This window comes from Aphidius gifuensis, linkage group LG3 (assembly GCF_014905175.1).
Source record: "Aphidius gifuensis isolate YNYX2018 linkage group LG3, ASM1490517v1, whole genome shotgun sequence".
Taxonomy (NCBI): Eukaryota; Metazoa; Arthropoda; class Insecta; order Hymenoptera; family Braconidae; genus Aphidius; species Aphidius gifuensis.
In genome coordinates, this window is record NC_057790.1 from 24,898,140 (window position 1) to 24,918,504 (window position 20,365).

General features: G+C 25.5%; 3 protein-coding genes across 5 annotated transcripts; 2 read left to right on the forward strand and 1 right to left on the reverse strand.

The window, feature by feature from the left end:
* Positions 1-390: 390 nt before the first annotated feature.
* On the reverse strand, positions 391-2,943 carry LOC122853185 (peptidyl-prolyl cis-trans isomerase B-like). Its single transcript, XM_044153484.1, has 5 exons — positions 2,716-2,943; positions 2,233-2,437; positions 1,956-2,158; positions 1,735-1,877; positions 391-487 (listed from the first exon to the last, which is right to left on the reverse strand). Exons 1-5 carry the CDS (start codon positions 2,770-2,772, stop codon positions 391-393), a joined length of 705 nt encoding a protein of 234 aa, XP_044009419.1. The 5' UTR covers positions 2,773-2,943.
* Positions 2,944-3,797: 854 nt separating this feature from the next.
* Positions 3,798-6,521, forward strand: LOC122853183 (carboxypeptidase B-like). The gene is made up of 6 exons (XM_044153483.1): positions 3,798-4,112; positions 4,191-4,385; positions 5,326-5,459; positions 5,578-5,753; positions 5,816-6,047; positions 6,116-6,521. The coding sequence occupies exons 1-6, from the start codon at positions 3,800-3,802 to the stop codon at positions 6,485-6,487; spliced, it is 1,422 nt and encodes a 473-aa protein (XP_044009418.1). The 5' UTR covers positions 3,798-3,799; the 3' UTR covers positions 6,488-6,521.
* A 250-nt stretch (positions 6,522-6,771) lies between these two features.
* Positions 6,772-10,494, forward strand: LOC122853186 (hepatoma-derived growth factor-related protein 2). 3 transcript variants are annotated; one of them, XM_044153485.1, is made up of 11 exons: positions 6,772-7,113; positions 7,366-7,436; positions 7,536-7,696; positions 7,809-8,008; positions 8,249-8,438; positions 8,565-8,666; positions 8,758-8,818; positions 8,890-9,064; positions 9,126-9,179; positions 9,260-9,467; positions 9,544-10,481. In XM_044153485.1, the coding sequence occupies exons 1-11, from the start codon at positions 7,036-7,038 to the stop codon at positions 9,657-9,659; spliced, it is 1,416 nt and encodes a 471-aa protein (XP_044009420.1). In that variant the 5' UTR covers positions 6,772-7,035; the 3' UTR covers positions 9,660-10,481. The 3 variants fall into 3 exon arrangements, with proteins under 3 accessions (XP_044009420.1, XP_044009422.1, XP_044009421.1); XM_044153486.1 differs by having other exon boundaries at positions 6,787-7,113; positions 7,812-8,008; positions 9,544-10,494; XM_044153487.1 differs by lacking the exon at positions 8,565-8,666 and having other exon boundaries at positions 6,786-7,113; positions 9,544-10,246.
* Positions 10,495-20,365: the final 9,871 nt, after the last annotated feature.

Genomic DNA, 20,365 nt, shown 5'->3' on the forward strand with positions numbered 1-20,365 from the left:
TTTATTTTGACACCATTTTAGTGATGTCAACGCCATCTTACATTTGCATAATATATGATTAATAATTATCAACAATCGGTAATTAAAAAAATTTAAATTTAATTATTTAATTATTTATTTAAATTTTATAAATTAAAATTATAAAAAGTATTAATTTTTTAAGATAATTGTGTTTCTTTTTATTGTTTATTTACAAAATTAACACCAGTGGCTTTAAATAAAAAATAAATAAATAGTTTGTTGAATTAATTGAAATAAAAAATTTATAAAATACGTAAAATTGTTAATGAAATTAATTGAAAATTGTTAATTTAAATACTTATATGAATTATGATTGTATTTAAATAATAAATATTTGTATTTTTATTTTTTTTAAATATAATTATTGATTTATACGTCCAACTTTCTTATCATCCATTGAAAAAATCCAAGAATTGCAAAACTAAAAGACAGTGGAATTGCAGTTGCTTTGATCCATTCCCATAAACTGTTAAATAAAATATAAATTAACTAAATAATGAATATAATTATGTTTTTTAATATTTTATTTTTAATTTTAAAATTTGACATTTTGATACATGTAACTAAATATATTTAAGCATCTAAAAATTAAAATTCAAAAACAAAAAAAAATATGTTTTTTTTCTTTAAAAACTAAAATTAATTACGAGTAATAAGGCACATCAAATTAATATATATATTACATAGCACAATCTAATAAAGAAATCTAAAAATTATTTTTTATTTTTCTTTGTTACAAATTTATCTAGATTTCAGTCTTTATATTACGAAAAATAACCATGTTATTATTTGGCTTGAAAAATATGAAAAAAAAAAATTTTTTTTCTTCTTTTTTCTTTATCAATAAATTGAAAGATTATATAAAATAAAAATATGATAGTGTATAATTTAGAAATGCGGTCAATTGATAAAAAAAAAATTAATTATTTTTAAATGTTAAAAAATAGTAATCAACGATTAATGAGTGTGCAATATAATGGGACCTATTTATTTTTGTTTTTTTTTTTTTTTAAATTTTTATATTTCTTTAAATGTACTATTAATTTAATAAAAATTTAATTTTCATATATTTATCAATGCTGAAGTTTGAAAGAGACAAAATTGGTTGAAACTGGATTCAATTTATTCATTTGATAGATAATGTCATCGTACTAATTTGAATGTAAATCATCTCAGTATTTTACAATTTATATTTAAAATAATAAAAGTGGTCGTCAACCAACAAGCAAACTTGATTTCACTTGTAATGTCAAGATAGCCACTGCTAGTCTGATCACGTAATCTGGATTTTACATGTATGAAGACCGACAAACGTGCAGGGTTCAAGATAAGTGGGTCAAACAAGTGCTTATATGTCCTCAATAAATTATTTCAAAAAAAAATAAAATAAATATAACAACAAAATAATTTTTTCTAAATCCAGTCTTTTTTAAAAAAACATCCTACTAATTTATCTACTCTCTTTGGTAAATTTAAAACCACAACAACAACAACATCAGCAGCAACAAAAAAAATTAAATAATTTTAAAAAAATTAATACTTTTCTTTCCAAATTAATAATTGACTACCAGGGTGTGCATATGTGAATGTACATTTTGTGCAATTAATTAAATATGTCATATGATTATGTAATTTAGTGAATAGAAAAAAAAAAATAATTGTAATTCTAATTCTATTGAGATTATTGATGAATTTTTATGATTTTAAATTTACTCGTATGGATCATCAGACACGTAGAAAGGTGCTGTAACTGGTATTTCACCACTTTCAAGTACAACAACTGGTGATACTGGCACATCATCAGAATCAGTTTTTGTTTGTTCAATTTTAAATAATACTTCATGGCCTTCAATTACCTAAAAAAAAAATTAATTAAAATAAAAATATAATCATTTTATAAATAGAAAATTTAATTAGTAAATTTTAATATTTACTTTTCCAAAAACAGTGTGATGTCCATCTAGCCAAGGTGTTGCAATTGTTGTAATAAAAAATTGACAACCATTTGTATTTTTTCCAGCATTTGCCATGCTGACAAAACCAGGACCAGCATGATTTATACCAGTATCTTCATCATCAAAATATTTACCATAAATACTTATTGAACCACTACCATCACCCTTATCAACATCACCACCTAATTTAAACAATAAAAATAATTTTTATTCATAATTAAAAACTTGTAAAATATTCATTTCATTTAGCATTTACCTTGAATCATAAATTTTTTAATAACACGATGAAATTTAGTGCCTGAATAAGTTCTTCCATTGATACCATTTGTTGCAATTGTTAAAAAATTTTTAACTGTTTTTGGTGCTGCTTCACCAAATAGTCCAATTACCATTCGACCGATTGGATAATCATCAATCATTATTTCGAAATATACCTGATTTGTAACTTTATACGATGTCGACTACAAAAAAAAAATAATTAAATAAACGAAATTAAATTCTCAATCAATAAAGATACCCTATAAAAATATATTCTCAATTACTTTGAACATCAATTAATTAATTCAATTAAAATTATTTACATGAAAGAAAAAAAAAAAAAAGTTTTAAATTTAAAAATAGAATTAATAATTTGTTTAATTATAGCTATTATTATACAATTTAAAATATACGTTTTAGTTATATTAAAATGTGGAGATAATTAAATAGCTTTAATTATATTATTAATTGTTAAATTTACCTCAACATTATTGATGAAAATTGCGCTTAAAAACAAGACTGTTAGTGACAACTGCATTTTGTAAACTGATGTTTTATTATAATATTATTTTGACTGCACAGCAACTAATATGTGGCAACGGATGCTGTGCTATATGTTTCAACTTCCACGAGTACAGTATATTTTACTACAACGTAATATCAATCCGCTCAAAGTTTTCTAGCAGAATGACTGAAAGATACTGAAAGCTCCGCGGGCACGCATGACAAACGTGCGAGGGCTTATTTATTTATTTTATTTATTATTATTATTTTTTTTTTTTTTACCAATGAATGACGTCTTCAGTGTAAATGTAAAACTCCCCCTTGTTTAATAAAAAAAAATTAACAATAACACATACTGAAAGATTACATTTTAAATTCTCAATGCATTCATACTCACTTTACTATTAATACTAACAATAAACAATAATCATAATTTATTATTTTTAATTAATTTTTATTTATTAAATATATATTAACTGATAAAAAAAATAATAATTATATGTATGATAATTTTTATTTACAATCTATTTGAATAAATAAACTTTCAATTTTTAATTTAAGAAAAAACTTGATTTTTATTTATAATTTATTCATTAAAGCTAAAACAATTTTTAATAATAAAATTTTGTTAAATATATTTTTTTTTGACAGATTAATAAATGATATTTTTAAAAATAATAAACTTTAATTATCAAAATTAACACATGTAAGTTAAAATTAAATTTCCATAAAAAATAAAATTTTTTATTTTTAAATACATAAAATTTAATTATATGATGATTTTTTTTTTTAAAAGTTTAAAAGTTGAATGTCTTCCGAGATTATATGGGTGTATTTATTATTATAGTAATAACTTGTAATTATAAGTTGAGGGCAATGTATGTTGTTGGTCCACATCATCAGTTGGGTCAGAACAACTGTGTGAAAATTGTCAGTACACGTTATGATAACAAAAAAAAAAAAAGTAAATATAATAATATATATAAAAAAAAAGTTTGAAAAACGGGAGAAAAGTACCGTTGTCTTTCTGAATATGTATTATTATAAAAGGGGCATCCAACATGCTCACAAGGTCAGTCCCAATCCAAAGGAGGATGAGAACAACCGGAATAAACCGGGCGTTTGTCGCCTTTATTACGTTTTTACCTGTTTTAATATATCAAACAGAGGCATTTTATATTAAAAATAATTTAACATCACAATATGAATACGATGGTGTACCAATTGAAGCTGGTGTTGATATTTCCGATGCAATTATGGTCAAGGCCGTTGAAATACCCGAAGAGACAGTGACCTATGAGGGATCACAAGTTTGGCGAGTACTTGCTGATAATGATCAGGGAGAATTTGTATCATATCTTCAAGAAACTGGAGGTAATATATTATTTTATTTTTCACTTAAATATATAGTTTAAATAAAATCATACTAAATTATTTTTTAAATATTAATAGAAGTTTCAAAATGGGTTGGCACTGAGTCTGTTATTGATGTTCTTGTTCGTCCTGATATGATACCAAGAGTATCAAGATTTTTACGTGAACGACAAATTAAATATGATGTTATGATACCTGATCTTCAACAAGCAATTGATCAAGAAAATCCATTGCCATCACCAGAAGAACTTGAAGAACTTCAAGGAAGAAAAGGTTAGCTAGTAATTTTTATCTTTTTCTTTTCTTGCAAGCTTTTTCTTTTTCTTTTAATTCATTTGTTATTGTATATTAATTTTATTTAACAATTAATTTATAATCAAGCTATGATAATAATATGTATAAAAGCTTGTTTTAATTTACATAATAATATTAGTAGTTTGTTGCCTGATTAATTTTTTTTTCGTTTCGAAATTGCTTTCACCTTTTTGTTTTTTTTTTTTTTTTTGAAACATTAGATTTAACCTGTTGTGCTAAATAGACTATTGAAGGTGATTTAACGGGGTTGTCAACCTTGAATTGATTTTACTGGGTAACCCAGTTTTAACACACGATCGACAATTCTGATTAACATAACAGTTATACATATATATACTGTATCAAGTTGAATCTATCAACATACTTAACTTTTGTGTTAATACTTTGATTTTCATTAATTTATTTATCATTTTGAATAACATCTTTTTTATTTTTTTTTAATATAAAAACATACTTATTTATGTAGTAATAATTTATAAATTTGGAATAGAAATAGTTATTTTTTAGCTCGTTTGACTTGGTGGAAAAAATACAAAAGACGTAAATTATTTTTAATACGTCCAACAAATAAGGTTCCTTCTTCTCTTGGTATCTTTGTTGATAATTTACAAAGTAGTGGAAATTTCCCATGGAATTTTAAGGGTGAGCTTTTCATACCTGGGTTCATCATAAATTAATTATTGAACACTTATTTAAATATTAATTATCAATTTTTTAAATTACCTTTTATCTAATTTATAAAAATTCATAATTATATTTTACGTAATTATATCAACAATTAATTTATTCAAATAACATCCTATAAATAAAATTAATAAAATAAAATGGATATATTTTTTTTATTTCAAAATTAATAAATAAAAAACATTTATTATAAATATGAGAATATTTTAATTAGGTCATAAAATGGAATGGTCAAGTTATCATCGTCTAGATGATATTCATGGATATCTTGATTATTTAGCAGTGACATATCCATCAATATGTTCAGTCATGTCAATTGGTAATTCCTTTGAGGGAAGACCTCTCAAGGTAATAATTAATAAATTATAACACCCGACAAATTATTAAATGAATTAATATAAAATTAAATTAAAACAATGAAAAACACTTTGAAATTTTGTTGTATAATTATTTTTGAAAATTTTAGGTATTACGTATTAGCAAGGGACAACCAAATGTACCATCAATTTGGATTGACGGTGGTATACATGCAAGAGAATGGGTATCACCAGCAGCTGTCACTTATATTATTGATAATCTTGTTGAAAATAGTGATGATTTAAAAGCTGATTATTATATACTACCAGTTGTTAATCCTGATGGGTAATTATTATTCATTTATTTCATTTTTTTTTATCTTTAATATAATTATTTTTATTTTTTAGATATGAGTATACATTTCGTGGTGATAGATTGTGGAGAAAAAATCGTAGCAGTCCAGAAAAAGGTGGTGTTTGTATTGGTGTTGATTTAAATAGAAATTTTGGATATAAATGGGGTGGTCTTGGTACAAGTAAACAACCATGCAGAGAAATATATACTGGTACAAGTCCATTTTCCGAACCAGAAACAGCTGCAATTAAAAATTTCTTTGATGCAACTGCTGGAAATTTTAGTGTAAGAAATAAAAATTGCTTTATAATTTATAAATTAATGTTTTAATATTTATATTTTTATATTTTTAGGCTTATTTGACATTTCATAGTTATGGTCAGTATATACTTTACCCATGGGGTTATGATAAACGTGTACCACCAGATTATGCTGAACTTGAAGAAGTTGGACGTGCATCAGCAGCATCAATGAAATCAGCAACTGGTGATCATAGTATTTATACTGTTGGTAATAGTGCAACAACATTATATGCTGCATCTGGTGGTGCTGATGATTGGGCTAAAGCAATGCTTAAAATTAAATATGCATATACTATTGAATTACGTGATAGAGGTCGTCATGGTTTTATATTACCAGCAAAATATATTATTCCAACTGCTCAAGAAGCACTTGCTGCTGTTAATACTGTTACTATGGCATCTTTAAAAAATTATAAAAATTAATAATTATTATATTTTATTTATATTTTATAAAAGAAAAAAAAAAGAAAAAATTATGTGATTGTAATTATTTATTAATTTATATGTATAATATATTTCATTATATATTTATAAATAAAAAAAAAATTATCAATTTAGTTTATTCGCTTTTTTAAATTAAAAAAATTTTCATTTTAGACATTTAAAAAATCGCGCGCTTGATAGCGCCACCTTACAGTTGAGATATGTAGCTCACAGAGAGCAAAAAAAAAAGAGAGAGAGCTGAGAGAGAGAGAAAAAAAAGAGACAAAAGAGAAACAAGTTGCTGCAAGTCGCCATTGTAAAATTGGTAAAATTGTCAGGCGTCGTGTATCGCTTGTTTTTTTTTTTATTAAAAAATTACTACATTATTATTTCTAATCCACTCACTGGTAATAGTCAACATTCCAAGTTAACTTGGATAAATTAAATCTACATTGTTATTAATATTCATTTAATAATAATTAATATTTATAAATAATAATAATAAATCAAGTTGTTAAACACAACAATAACAACCGGCATCAAACGTAATGAAACTCATCAAGAAATTTTCACCGGGCGATAAGGTTTTTGCTAAAGTACGAGGTTATCCACCTTGGCCAGCCAGAGTAAGTCAAATAAAATAAATTAATTTACATATTATTTTAAAGCCTTAACAATATATTGTTTATAATTTTATTTTTTTTTCTTCATTGGACCTGGTGACGCATTAATAACTTACTATTATTATTATTTTAATGTATCACAAAATGTTTGTCATGTTGATGATAAATTATTGTTTAAAAAATAGAAAAAAATGTAGAAAATAATTGTTGATTGTTAGCTGTCAATGATGAGGTTAATTTATTTTATCTTATCAGGTTGAAGAGGTAACTGACGGTCATACAAAAAACGCCAAATACAAGGTGTTCTTCTATGGTACTGGTGAAACGTAAGCATACTCCATCTTGTAATTAAACAACACGAAAATAATATTGTAAAATAAATCGACTAATTGTCAATGACATGGATTTGTTGTTAAATTTTTTAGGGCATCATGTAAATGTGATGAATTATTTACATATCATGAAAATAAAGAAAAATATGGAAAACATTTAAAGAGAAAAGCCTTTCATGAAGGTATGCAACAACTTGAACAGGAATTAAATAACGACCAAAGAAAAGAACCAGAATTACCAAAAGAAACAAACGGTAATTAACAAAAAAAAATATGTATTTATTATCATGAAGACTAGAAGAGTGTTGTAGTCTTCATGTTTATTATGTTGAATATGATTATTATAACTGATATTTTATAATTTAGTAGAATCTTTTGCTGAACAAGCTGAAATTGAAAGTTCAGAGCCAATTGAAAAAGAGCCAACACCACCACCACCAGCAACACCAGCAGCACAATCAACAGCTAGTTTAGATAGTGATTTAGAAACTGGACCACTTGTCATTGACGAAGGAGATAAGAAAAAACAATTTAAACGTAAATCACTTGCAACACCAGCTGGCTTGGTAAGAATTAAATTTAAAAATTATTATTAATGTTTAATGGGGAATGTTCCTGTGGTATTTTTAAGAATATAATACCATATTTTAGTAGTCCCCAATATTAACAAGGAATTGCCGATAAATCAACATTGAGCTTAGTCGATTTGTGCGATTATTCCTGACAAAATTATTTGTTTTTTTTCTTTGTGAAATTAATTTAGAAATCATTTGGTTTAGCTAAAATTTTATGTTAATTTGTTGAAGGATTCATTGGAACCAAAGAAAAAACGTGCACGTGGTAAAGCCTGGACAAGTGCACAAAATACACCAAGACAAGATCCAACTAATGAGTCATTAGAAGAAATGGCTGGAAAAGAAGTTGTCAGTAGAAGTGGAAGAAAAATAAAACCAAAACGTTTTGCTGATTTTTCAAGCTCTGATGAATTTGATACTGGTAAGTTTATAAACACTTTATTTATTATTTTTTCAAGTATTAAGAATAAATTTAAAGAGTAAAATCAAAAGATAATTATAAAAAAAATCGGTATAAAAAAAAAATCAAACAAATTGGTTGATGCAGAGAATAGTGGAAGAGGCAGAGGTAAAAACAAACTTGATGATTTGATGGATAATCAATCAACACCATCCAGTGAAGTTGCCAAAAAACGAACAAACTTAGAAAGTAATTATAAACTCGGAAAATTAGATTAATAATTATTAATATTAATTTGTAAAATTTTCTTATTAAAATATTTTTTTATAATGTATTACAGAAGATGATAAAAAAGTAGCTGATAAAGAAAGTTTATTGCAAAAACAACAACACAAGCTAAGGTAATTATTTGATGAAAAAAAAAATGTTTATTAAAAGCAAATGATTTATTATTTTTTCTTTCTCATTGAAGATGGCTTCGTATGGAACATCAATTATTAACTTGTGATGCACAAATTAAATCAAATTTGGGTCTAGAAAGTGCTGATGCTGACAAATGTATTTCAGCTATGGAAGAAATGTTAAATTTACCAATTGATCCATTGATGCTTAAAAAACATTCACATATTGTTGAAACAATTAAAAGGGTAATTTTTAAAATTAATTTATTATTTAACAAATTTAATAATGTATTATTTAATTTTCTAGTTACGAAGATATATTGGAAATCTTACAGAGTGGAAATTGGAAGAAGAAGACATGGTAATAAAAATAATAATTGTGTTGATAAATTTCGTATTAAAAAAATTGTATATGTAACAATTTGATTAATTTTTTTACAGTTGACATTTAAACAAAAAGCTGAATCAATAAGACAAAAAGCTGAACAAATTTATGGAAAATTCAAGGCATTATTTACTATTCCTGAGAATCAAACATTTTGGGAATTATTTTCTGATCAACTTAATGTATTTAAAGATTTAACAAAAGATATGCCTGAAGAAAAAGTATATGCACTTATGTGTGATCCATCAACATCATCATCATCAGGTAAATATTTATTTAAAATTAATAACATTAACTTACTATTTTTATAAATTTAATAATTTATTTATAAAAAATATAGATGCTAATGTTACTGATGTCATGATGGATGATTCTTTTGCCATGAATGAAAGCAACACAACAGATTTATTAAATCAATCAACGTTATCAACGTCTGTCACAGCAACTGCTAAGTAAATTATATATTTTTTCAATTTTACTTAACATTTTCTAATTAAGCATAATTTACTTTTGTCCTTTTTATTTAAACTTGATAAAAAAATTAATAAGGCAACCTTATTATTCAAGGTTTCTTACAAGTTTAATTTGATTAATTAATTTGTTTTCGTTTTGTTTTTTTACTTGATCATTAATTTGTTTAAATGTTATCCAAAATTTTATGCTTGATCAATTTGTTTTTCTATGCTATTTTCTAATTTTGATATTGAAAATAAATTTTGAAAAACTTTGATTACATTCTGTCAGTTGCTCAAATTTTCGTGGACTTATGTTCAAAGATACAGGTTTAAATTATTCTTCCAATTTTATACATTAGTTTAATTAAAAATCAAAATTACATGCGAATATTTCAGTTTATTAATTAAATTCGAAAAAATAAAAATAAAAAGTTAATGTCACGATAAATTTGGCATTTGGTAAATATCAAAATATTTCTTTATTATTTTAATGATAAAATTAAGTTAAGTGTTTCATTAAAAAATTTTTTTATCTATTTTTCAATACATGCCAATTAATGTTAACAAAACTTTTTTGGAAAAATTAAAAAATAATTATCTAAATTAAAAAATATTAGACCATTTCGAATTGTCATCAAAATTATTCGAATGAAAATAAAAAAATTAAATTATATTATAAAAACTGGCTAAATACAAAAAAACTAACGACAAAAAATTGAAAAAAAAAAAATTATATTTTTGGTATTGAAAAATTAAAGAAAATTAATTGTAATAGTTTTAAGTATACGTCGTGTTTACAAATATTCATAAAGCAACAAATAAATTTAAAAATTTAATTATTGAATTTTTAATTTAACAAATCCAATTTTTTTTTTTTTTTCTTGTAAGTTTCAACAGGTTTATTTACTCATCACAGTGTTTTTATTTTAAATAGATAATATTTTATTTAAAATAAGAATAAAAATTAATGTTAATTAATTTTTATTAATTATTTTTTTAAAAATAATTATGATAATTAAAAATGACTGAGGTGATTGTCATTTGTAATTGGTTTGTGATTTATTAGGCATGCGCGATTTAATCCACTCTTGACCACTCAGACTTCAGAGAATTTTGGGAATTTTGCAAACTGTAAAATTGTTCGTCAGTTGTTTGCGTGAACTTGACAATGAAGTACGTAATTTTGTGTGTGACTAGTTTTTTTATTTTTATTTGTGTCTATATAGTACAGTGACTTGTGTGTTGCCGATTAATTTTTTTACTCCTGATTTTTGCTGTTTTTCATGGTACTGTGCCCTTTCATACATCATTTTTATTATTTTATATATTTAATAACATTTTCTCATATCATTTCATTATTTTTTATTTTATGCCTACTTTTTTTTTTTTTTTGCGTGACATTTTTTCCACGTAAAATGGCTACTCATTTTTTTATAAGTTGAAAATTTATTTTATTTATTTTTGATATTATTTACGACTAAAATTGATAATTATTAATTGTCATTTTTTTTATTCTGTTGTTTTTTTTATATTTTAATTAATTTTTCAATGATGTTGATGATGAATTTGTTTTTTTTTTGGAGTCGCGAAAATTATTTTTTTTCAGGGTCATTTACCGAATATTTTGCTTTTTTATTTGATTTATTTTTTATAAAAATAATTATTTACTTAGTGCTAGTCATTATGTTTGATATTACAATTGATGCTTATGTAAATATCAATGTTTAATTGTCGAGATGATTTTTCATATTATTTCATTATTTTTTTTTTTTTTTTCGCAACAATAATGCCGGTAAAAAAAAAAAAAACAAAACAAAAAACAGCTGAATTTTCGTTGCTCACTTTTTTCTATAGATGGCGACTGTCTTCAATGGTCAAGTCGCCATCTTCGGTAAAAAAGCGCGCCATTCTGCTGACAAATTCGAATTCCGTTGTATTGCTCTCTCAAACTTTATTCGTTAAATTCAACAATAATTATTTATTATCAAATCCAACGGAAATAAAAACTTTTAATGATTAAATAATACATTTTTAAATAATAATATTAATTATTTTTATCAATAAATTACGATGGAAATATAAAATTTTAAATTTATTTTTTCGTAAATTATATTTCATTATTTTTTGTTATATTTTTATTTAAATGATTAAAATTAATTTTTTCTATTTATTTATAAACGTATTGAATTATCAGACCAAGAACAGGCAAACCAGGCATACTGACTCATTTTAAGTTCCAAAAGATGTCAGTTACTGTCGCTTTATTTTGCATAAAAGCTTCAAGCTTGCTAAAAAGTTTATCTTTCTAAATAATCTCATCAATTGAAATCTATAATTTTTTTAAATACCATATTTAATTTGAGCTTTAAAAATGAATTTCTTTATTATTTTTTATTTCATTCATATTATAAAGAAAATCATCCAAGTTATTTCAACTATTACAAATCACAATAATAATTAATTTTTAAATAACAAAAAAATATTTTACATATGTCAATAGTATTATATTGTACATAATTATTAATAATATTAATTATACACAATTTTTATTTTCACGTTATTATAAATTATTAATTAAATTCCCTCAAATTGACAATATATATCAATTTTGGATGGAATGCATTTTTTATAAATAGATACAGTCTTGTCCGATAATTATTCACCAGCCCCTTGATACTATTGATGTTGTATCTTGTGCTGGTACCCAACTTGATACACATCAATAGATGACAATGCATCACATATGTTGACCGTATCATAGCTCAAGCAACAAGCATGTTTATTCCCTGTACGACAAACAAATCCCTTTTTTTTATATATCAACTCTCTCCTCTTTCCCCCAATATATTTTGATTTTTCTTTTTTGAATCCTCTTTGAATTTTCTATATAAATATAATATACAATACTGTGTTCATGTTTTGCCTTGTCGTTTTCCCTTTATCTTTTCACTCTTCGCCTTTTGCTCTTTCAAGCATCACCTCTTCCTCTCGCACTCTCTATTTATTATCTTATCTTTCTCTCTTTAACTTTTTTTTTTTTTTTTTTCTGTATTTCAATGTACTCGTACTTGTCTCTTCCATCGACACCCCTGGGGTTTTTCGTATATCCCTTATTCATAATCCCAATTCAATGCGCTTTGCGAGCTTTTAAGATTTTAGATCCTTTCTACTTGGCTGAATTCACTCGACTCTGTGTGGCCAGGACTTTTCAGACTAATATCTATAGGCGCATTATATCATGTGTGGGTTATTATATATAAATATATACCTATATACTATAAGCACAAGTATATACAACCTGCTAGATTTATTTTATTTAAATCCAATTGTGCTTTTTTTTTTCACTTATTTTTTATTATATTGAAATTATATAAAATTATTTTTTAAAATAATTAACTAATTAACTTATTTTTCTTTTATTTATTTTAATTTAATTTAATTTTTTGGGTTAACTTAAATTAGATGATTGATTTTAGTTAATTTGGTTTTTTTTTTGTTCAAATGAGTTTGCCAATAATTGGTATATATTTATTATTTTCATAATTTTATATATATTTTTTTTAAATTTGTTATACATTGTCTGGTGTATTTTCATTATATGTATAATAATTATAAATTATTTTTTTTCAATAAACTATAGTTCAAATGAAAAATAGAGGGGAGAACAAATACACTGTTTCAATTCTGGAGACATTATGTCTGTCAATATGTATATGTGACGGTTTGTGACAAGCGTCACGGTGATTGGCTAGAGTACATATATATATGCATGAGTTGTAAGAGGGTGTATATGATGACACAGGACAGAATAACTCAAAGTAAAGTGGTCGAAAGGGTTGGGGAAAAGTTGCGGCAAGATAAGCACTGCTAATCAAGCTACCGGTAAAGATCGAATATCGATCTTTGTCGCATATAAAAGTTACAATTTTCATGTCCTTCCAACTGTCTATAAAGCATTGTAATAATTTTTTTTATTTTTTTTTTTTACATAGGTAAAACTATATTGCACTTGTGCAAAAGTTTATTTCAACAACAAACCTTTGTAAAAAGTTTTTGGTTGATGCAAGGTAGAAATAAAAAAATAAAATAGATAGAAAATAAAAAAATAAAAATAGTATAAGGGTGAAAAGATAGACTGTAATGTGGCTAGTAAGAATATCGCCTTGGGGACAAATATAGTTACACACTCACATACACGACCAAGCATTGCATATAAATTTTAATATTTTTCTTTTCAAGTGTGATTTTATACGGCATTTTGCCAGCTATTTTTTTGTCTTTTTGTTTTTTGACTTTTTAGGCAACCCGGTGTGTTTGAGAATGAGATAGGGTGAAAGATATATTTCAAATAATAAAAAAACAAAGTAACAAAAAGAAAAAGGGGGGTTAGGTGAATAAAAAAAATTGTAACGGCAAAAAAAAAAAAAAAGTAAAAATTGTACGATACTCGTGCACGCTCAACTCGTGTATCGGTGCCGACTCGTAAATATTATGAGGGTCGATATAACCGCCTGGGATTTAAAATCCCAGAGGAATATTGTATAAGGCACAGTATATATTTTGTGTTACTGAACATACGTATATTTATAAGTTTGTAGATACATACACTCCAGTATGTGATGCATATGTAGCTGCAACGTACATTCGATTGATGCATTTAACAATTTTTTCATCGAATTATCTATCAATAAATATATTTATACTCAATGAAATATCATAAAAATTAATTCAACTCAATTTTAAAATAATTATCCTTAATTTTTTCAACATATATTTATTTTTTTTTCAACTTAACAATCTACTTCACAATTTTATCATATCATATAAATTATAAACTGCAATTTACTTTACAATTTTTATATAAAATAATTTGTTTTTTTCTTAATAAATTGAAATACCATTTTTTATCTGATAAAAATCATAAATTATAATCAAATACTAATTTATAAAAAAAAAAACAAATCATTATAAATAAAATAAAAAAAAATCATGTTTACATGAAAATGTCATTAGAAGGTTAATGGATACACTTGTGAATTGCAAAAATTGATACAATATTGTCAAGCAATCATAGTTTTATATACAAACAAACGCAAATGAGCATTTGAACGATATAAAATGATCAAGTGTATGTTCCCCTTATAATTTTTTCCTCATGAATATCCAACTGTTAATATTATTTGGGGTCAAAAATTTTTTCGATGTAGATAAAATAAGGGTAGATGAAAAGTAAGAAGGGGGTTTAGTGTGTATATATAGTAAAAATTTAACACAGGGACCTGCAAGACCTGTGGGATCACTCCCTATAAATTGGCAGTAATAAGGGGTGAGGGGGTGAGATGAGAGGGTGGTGTTACATATGATGATGCCAGGATGAACTATCATCTATCCCCCTTGATTTTCGACAAAAGCTCATACTAGAGTAGCCCCCCTCTCTTTCTCTATTACTCTTCTCCTCCCATGGGGCACTCACGGTAGCTCATCTGCCGACAAAAGAGCATCTGCCTGTATCCACAGATATATACAGACAGATTTACTTACCGTTATGCTCTTGTCGACTATTCTATTTTCCTCACTCTTAAATTCATTGATGTTTTGTTGAGATTATACTGGCTGATTTTTATCCCTCGATCAGTCGATGAATATAATGGGGATTTTCGTGTCATATACTAGTTATACTGCTCTACTCTTGAGTATATGCTGTTTTTTTTTTTTCTTTTTTTTGTTGCATTATATGACGGGATCAAAACTTGTTTTTGATACTGGTAACACGTCAAGCGTGTATGTCTCACAGCGTGAATTCATTATAGATATAATGTAAACATATTGACAACATGTGACTCGACTTTGTCAATCATTTTATTATTTTTTTTTGCTATCTATTGAGAATTAAAACATTAAAATTAAATTTAAAATTATAAATTTTTTAATTACATAATTTTTGTCGTGTTGAAAAATTAAAAAATATATATTAAAAATTATTGAAATTTTTTTTTGAAGTCTTAATACATTAGTATACTAACAGAATAATGAAAAATAAAATAAAAAAAAGCTTTTTTTTTCTACTCGCAAAACTTAATGGAAAATGAAAATAAAAAAAAAGGAAAAAAAACTCGTGCATTTAATTGAGTTGTCGGATTATTTCAATATACATTTGTATGTAGAGCACAATATATATGTATATCTATATATATATTCAGGAGTAAAAGCTTGAAAATTTTACATCCGGATGCTGCGCGGTATATCCACCATTTTGTCTTAGCGCTGCGCACGTAGTTGCCTAGCAACAGCCCTTATGCTCCATTCATTTATAATTCAACAGCCAATGCGGGGCCACGCGGTGTTTGCGGGGGATTCCCTGCGCAACCGCCCTCTTCCTTAAGGGCTGCATGGGCGGCAATGGGTTTAAAAGAGGGTTACATTTTGTATCTATATATAAACACACACACGTATGACGTACATACAATGTATATTGCTAGAAACTTGGCTACGCACTCATGCAGAATCCAACTCACTCTTACTCAATTTCTCAATTTCTCTCTTCATTCTCATCTACACCACAATGGAGATACACTCAAATTGTCAAATACAAACTCATCCATCATCCACTCAACATACTTGAGCTTTATGTTCTTGTGTTTGTATTTTTTTTTTATTTTTTAAATCATTTTCTTTACCACTTGCTTGTCAACTCTCTCAACTGCTGCACATATACATAAAACAATATGTGTATATAAATACAACAACATCTTTATCAGTTGCAACTACTTCGCGCTATTTATTTTTCTTATTTTAATTTGAAAACTCAACAACGCCATCTAGACATAATAATAAAACAACTTTTGAAGCTTTAAACTTTCAACTATGTGTACTTTAACACTCAACTTTTAACCGATATATAGGTATATATTTTTTTTCTCAAGAGATACATTGTTTCCATCATTATTGAGAGCTTTTTGATGCAAAAGAATTTATGATATTTTAAATGAAATTTTAGTTGTCCATGTGTGTGTGTGTGTGTGTAAAAAGCTTTTGTCAAAAAAAAAATAATAATTATCATTATCATTTTACATGTATTTATATATACAGCTGGAAAATATGAAAAGCTATAAAAATTTCTAGGCTGATGTATATTCTTTTAACCCCGTCAGGGCATCAAGCATCAGTATATGCTGGATGAGAGGACGCTTGTGAAGCGAAGAGTTTGCGTCCCCAGCTTCGCTTGGTTCATGATATATTCATGGTTCATTATCATAGCGAATCATGGCCCATCAGCTTTTGATTGTCCGCCCAGTGTTGTTAGTCCCAACTAATGCGACTGCGTATCATTCACGTGACCGTACTTCCTCCCCTTTTTTTACCACTCAAACTCATCGTGAACTAACCTTCATCATCAGAGAGCCACAAAGCCATCTCATATTTTTTTTTTTTTTTTTTACTCTTTCCATTTTTATCCCTCATACACCTTAAACCCTTTTTATGGCCTTCAACAAAATTTTATATACCAGAAACGACTGTATCTAGTCGTGAAAAAATATCATAAAAATAATTTAAAAATAAAATTTTATATCTTTTTTTTTTTCGACTGAATTTTATTATAAATTTATTTAAATAATAATTCGCGCTAATACGTAATCGGATTCAACACTGCAGTTACATCAACGTTGTATTATACGGGAAATTCGAAATGGCTATTATGGATTACGAATTATATTCAGTGGCATTTCGAGAGATTATGGAATATATAGATTTTTTTTTTCAACTTTCAGTAGTACAAATAAATAATGGTCAGACAATCTCAGCTTTATAATTTTATAAATAATTTTATACTTGGAAAGTTTGCAAAATTGCAAATAAAATTAATATTATTATCAAAATTATATTTAAATTTATTTTTAAATCAATTTATTATTGACAATATATTTTATTTTTATGAAATTTGAATATTTAATTTAGTTTTAAATCCGTTTTTGTATAGAAGTTGGTTTCCACACGTTTTATTTATTATTCAAATATACACTTTTAATAATAATTAAATATTTAATTTATAAATTTTATGAAAAAACAAAATTTAGTTATTTAAATAAATAAAATTTTATTATTTTAATTAAATTTTAACATAAACAAATGTATTACTTTAATACTTTTACGTAAAAATAGATAAGTAAAATTTTTTTTTTAATTTAAAATAAATGATAAAACTTTTTCTTTTTTTATTTATAAAAATTACAAATTTTTTATTTATTTAATTTGTATTTATATATACAAAAATAAATACAATTGAAAAAAAAGATAAAAAAAAAAATGCGAAAGGCTTGTTTTTGTGTTCGATTTTATCCTACTTGAGTCACTCGAAGTGTCACTGCCTTAATGGGAATGGACAACTACCCCCCATCACCAATATAAAAAAAAAAAGAAAAAAGAAAAAAAAAAAATGAAATTCGCATCGTATGCTTGACAATCCTCTAATTACTTTAAAGTACTTTGAAATTCATGTTCTTTTAAGCTTCTCTTTCTCTACCTCTTTCACCCAACTTTCAAAAGCTCATCGGATTCCTGATGGGAGTTGAACGGATGTTCATGAAGCCATTAATTCCATGATTGAAAATAAAAAAAAAAAATAAATAGATACATTCATAATAATAATAATGATAATAATAGAAAAGTTAATACAATAAATTATTATTATTTATTTTTTTTTTTACAAGATTTTGTAATAAAAAAAAGTAGTATTTTTAAAATAGATAAAGGATTGGTAGTGGTGAAAAGAATCAAGTGAATATTTAAATAATTTGGTAGTCAGATATATGCTGGTGTGTTGTTAACTGCATAATAAATAATTCTAAAGGCGAACCGCAAGTTGTTCCTGTCTTTCTACTTGCTGACTGAATGACGGCTCCAAAAAAAAAAATAAAAAACTTCTGATTGCCAATATCTTTTCCACAATTGCTTTACAAATATATTTTATTATTTCTCATTTCTAAATTTATTTTCTCTCTTATCTTTTTTAATAAAAAAAAAAAAAATACTCATACAATTGAGATAAAATTTTATATATAAAACAGGAAAAATTTTACAAATGAAATGTAGAAAAAAAAGAAAAAAAATGTATATATGAAAGTAGATACTGAAAAGATATTAGAAGCACCCAAAAACTTGGCAGCTTTATCTTGGCATTTCTTGAAAATTTATTCATATATAATGAAGTTATAAATAATGTAGTGGGTTAACCCCTTGTTCCTCGCGAACTTTTACCTTCAAAAACAGAGAGAGATAAAGAGATTCAAGATAAAAATTGTTGGAAAGAAAGAAATAGTAAATAGGCCTGGTTTACCTATGGTGAACTAGGTACAGTAAAATTTTCCACTCTTGTACAATTCCATCCAACAGTTTTGCACAGTCCATTCTATGCAATGAGATTGGGGAATCTGGGATTCAAAAATATACTCACGAATAACTATACATTTTTCTCATTTTCCAACTCGCTTTTTCCACCATTTTCACTATTTTTTTTTTTACCATTTGACCTTTATACACCTTGGTATTTTTTTTACATTCACCAACACAATTTTTATATTTAAATATTATTAAAACACAAAAAAAAAAAAAATTGTGTAAAATGTAACAAGCACTTTTTTTAAAAATTACATTCAACTGTGCACAACAAGAACCATCAGGCTATCGTGACAGAAAAAGGGTTTAATTTAAGGGACGAGAAAAAAGATGGTAAAAAAAAAAGTTGAAAATAAAAACAGCCAGAATTATATATATATATTTCACTTACAAATTATGATAAAATATTTGAGAAAATTAAGTACCAAAAGGATTTGATTATTACCCTTTTAATAGAGCTGACTTTTGCCTTTTGCATATAAATTTTTTTAATTATTAAAATCTTTTTTTTTCATGATTTTGTTGAAAAATTAATTTAACTTTTTTTGACTAATATTAATTATCATTTAAGAATATTTAATTTTTTTTGCTACTAATAACAATCCGGATTGAGTGATGATTTATATTTTTTAAAATTTTAAAAAAATATTGAAGGGAATTTAATGAAATATGGCGGTATATATATAGAGTGTACGTTTTAACGCTACGCGGGAAATGGACATCCATTAGCAGGCTTTGTGCCAGTCTGGTAAGCACTTTCCTGACAATTCTATTTTACCCTGTCTCACTTTATGTGTACCATCAGCTTTATGTGTACCCTTTTTCTATCGTGTATATATATATTCTCTCGGCAAAGTGAAACTGGCCATCATCCTCTGCGGAAAAAGTCAACTAATATATCAAGTAAATTGAACAAAGCATATTATTTAAAATAAAAAAAAAAACACATATAAATAAAATCAAGATGACAGTATTTGGGTTTCTTACTTCTAAGAGGTCACGCTGGCAAGCCAATCATATCAAATTACAAAAGGGTATCGAAAAATGGATTTATTTTCACATTGAATTTAGGATCATGTCCATTTTTATTTTTATCAAATTTTACTATTTTTTTTATCTTTATTTTCATTTGGAAATTTCAAGTAAATTCGCATTTTTTTTTTGTCGTTCATTCATTTATTTTATTAAAATGATTTGTCGCTTTTTTTGCGAAGAAAATAAAGTTTTAAAAATAAGGTAAATAAGATGCCAAAGTTTAGAGAAAGAGGATAAAATGGTGCAAATCCTGTAAAGCTTTTTTGTGGGACCAGGGCA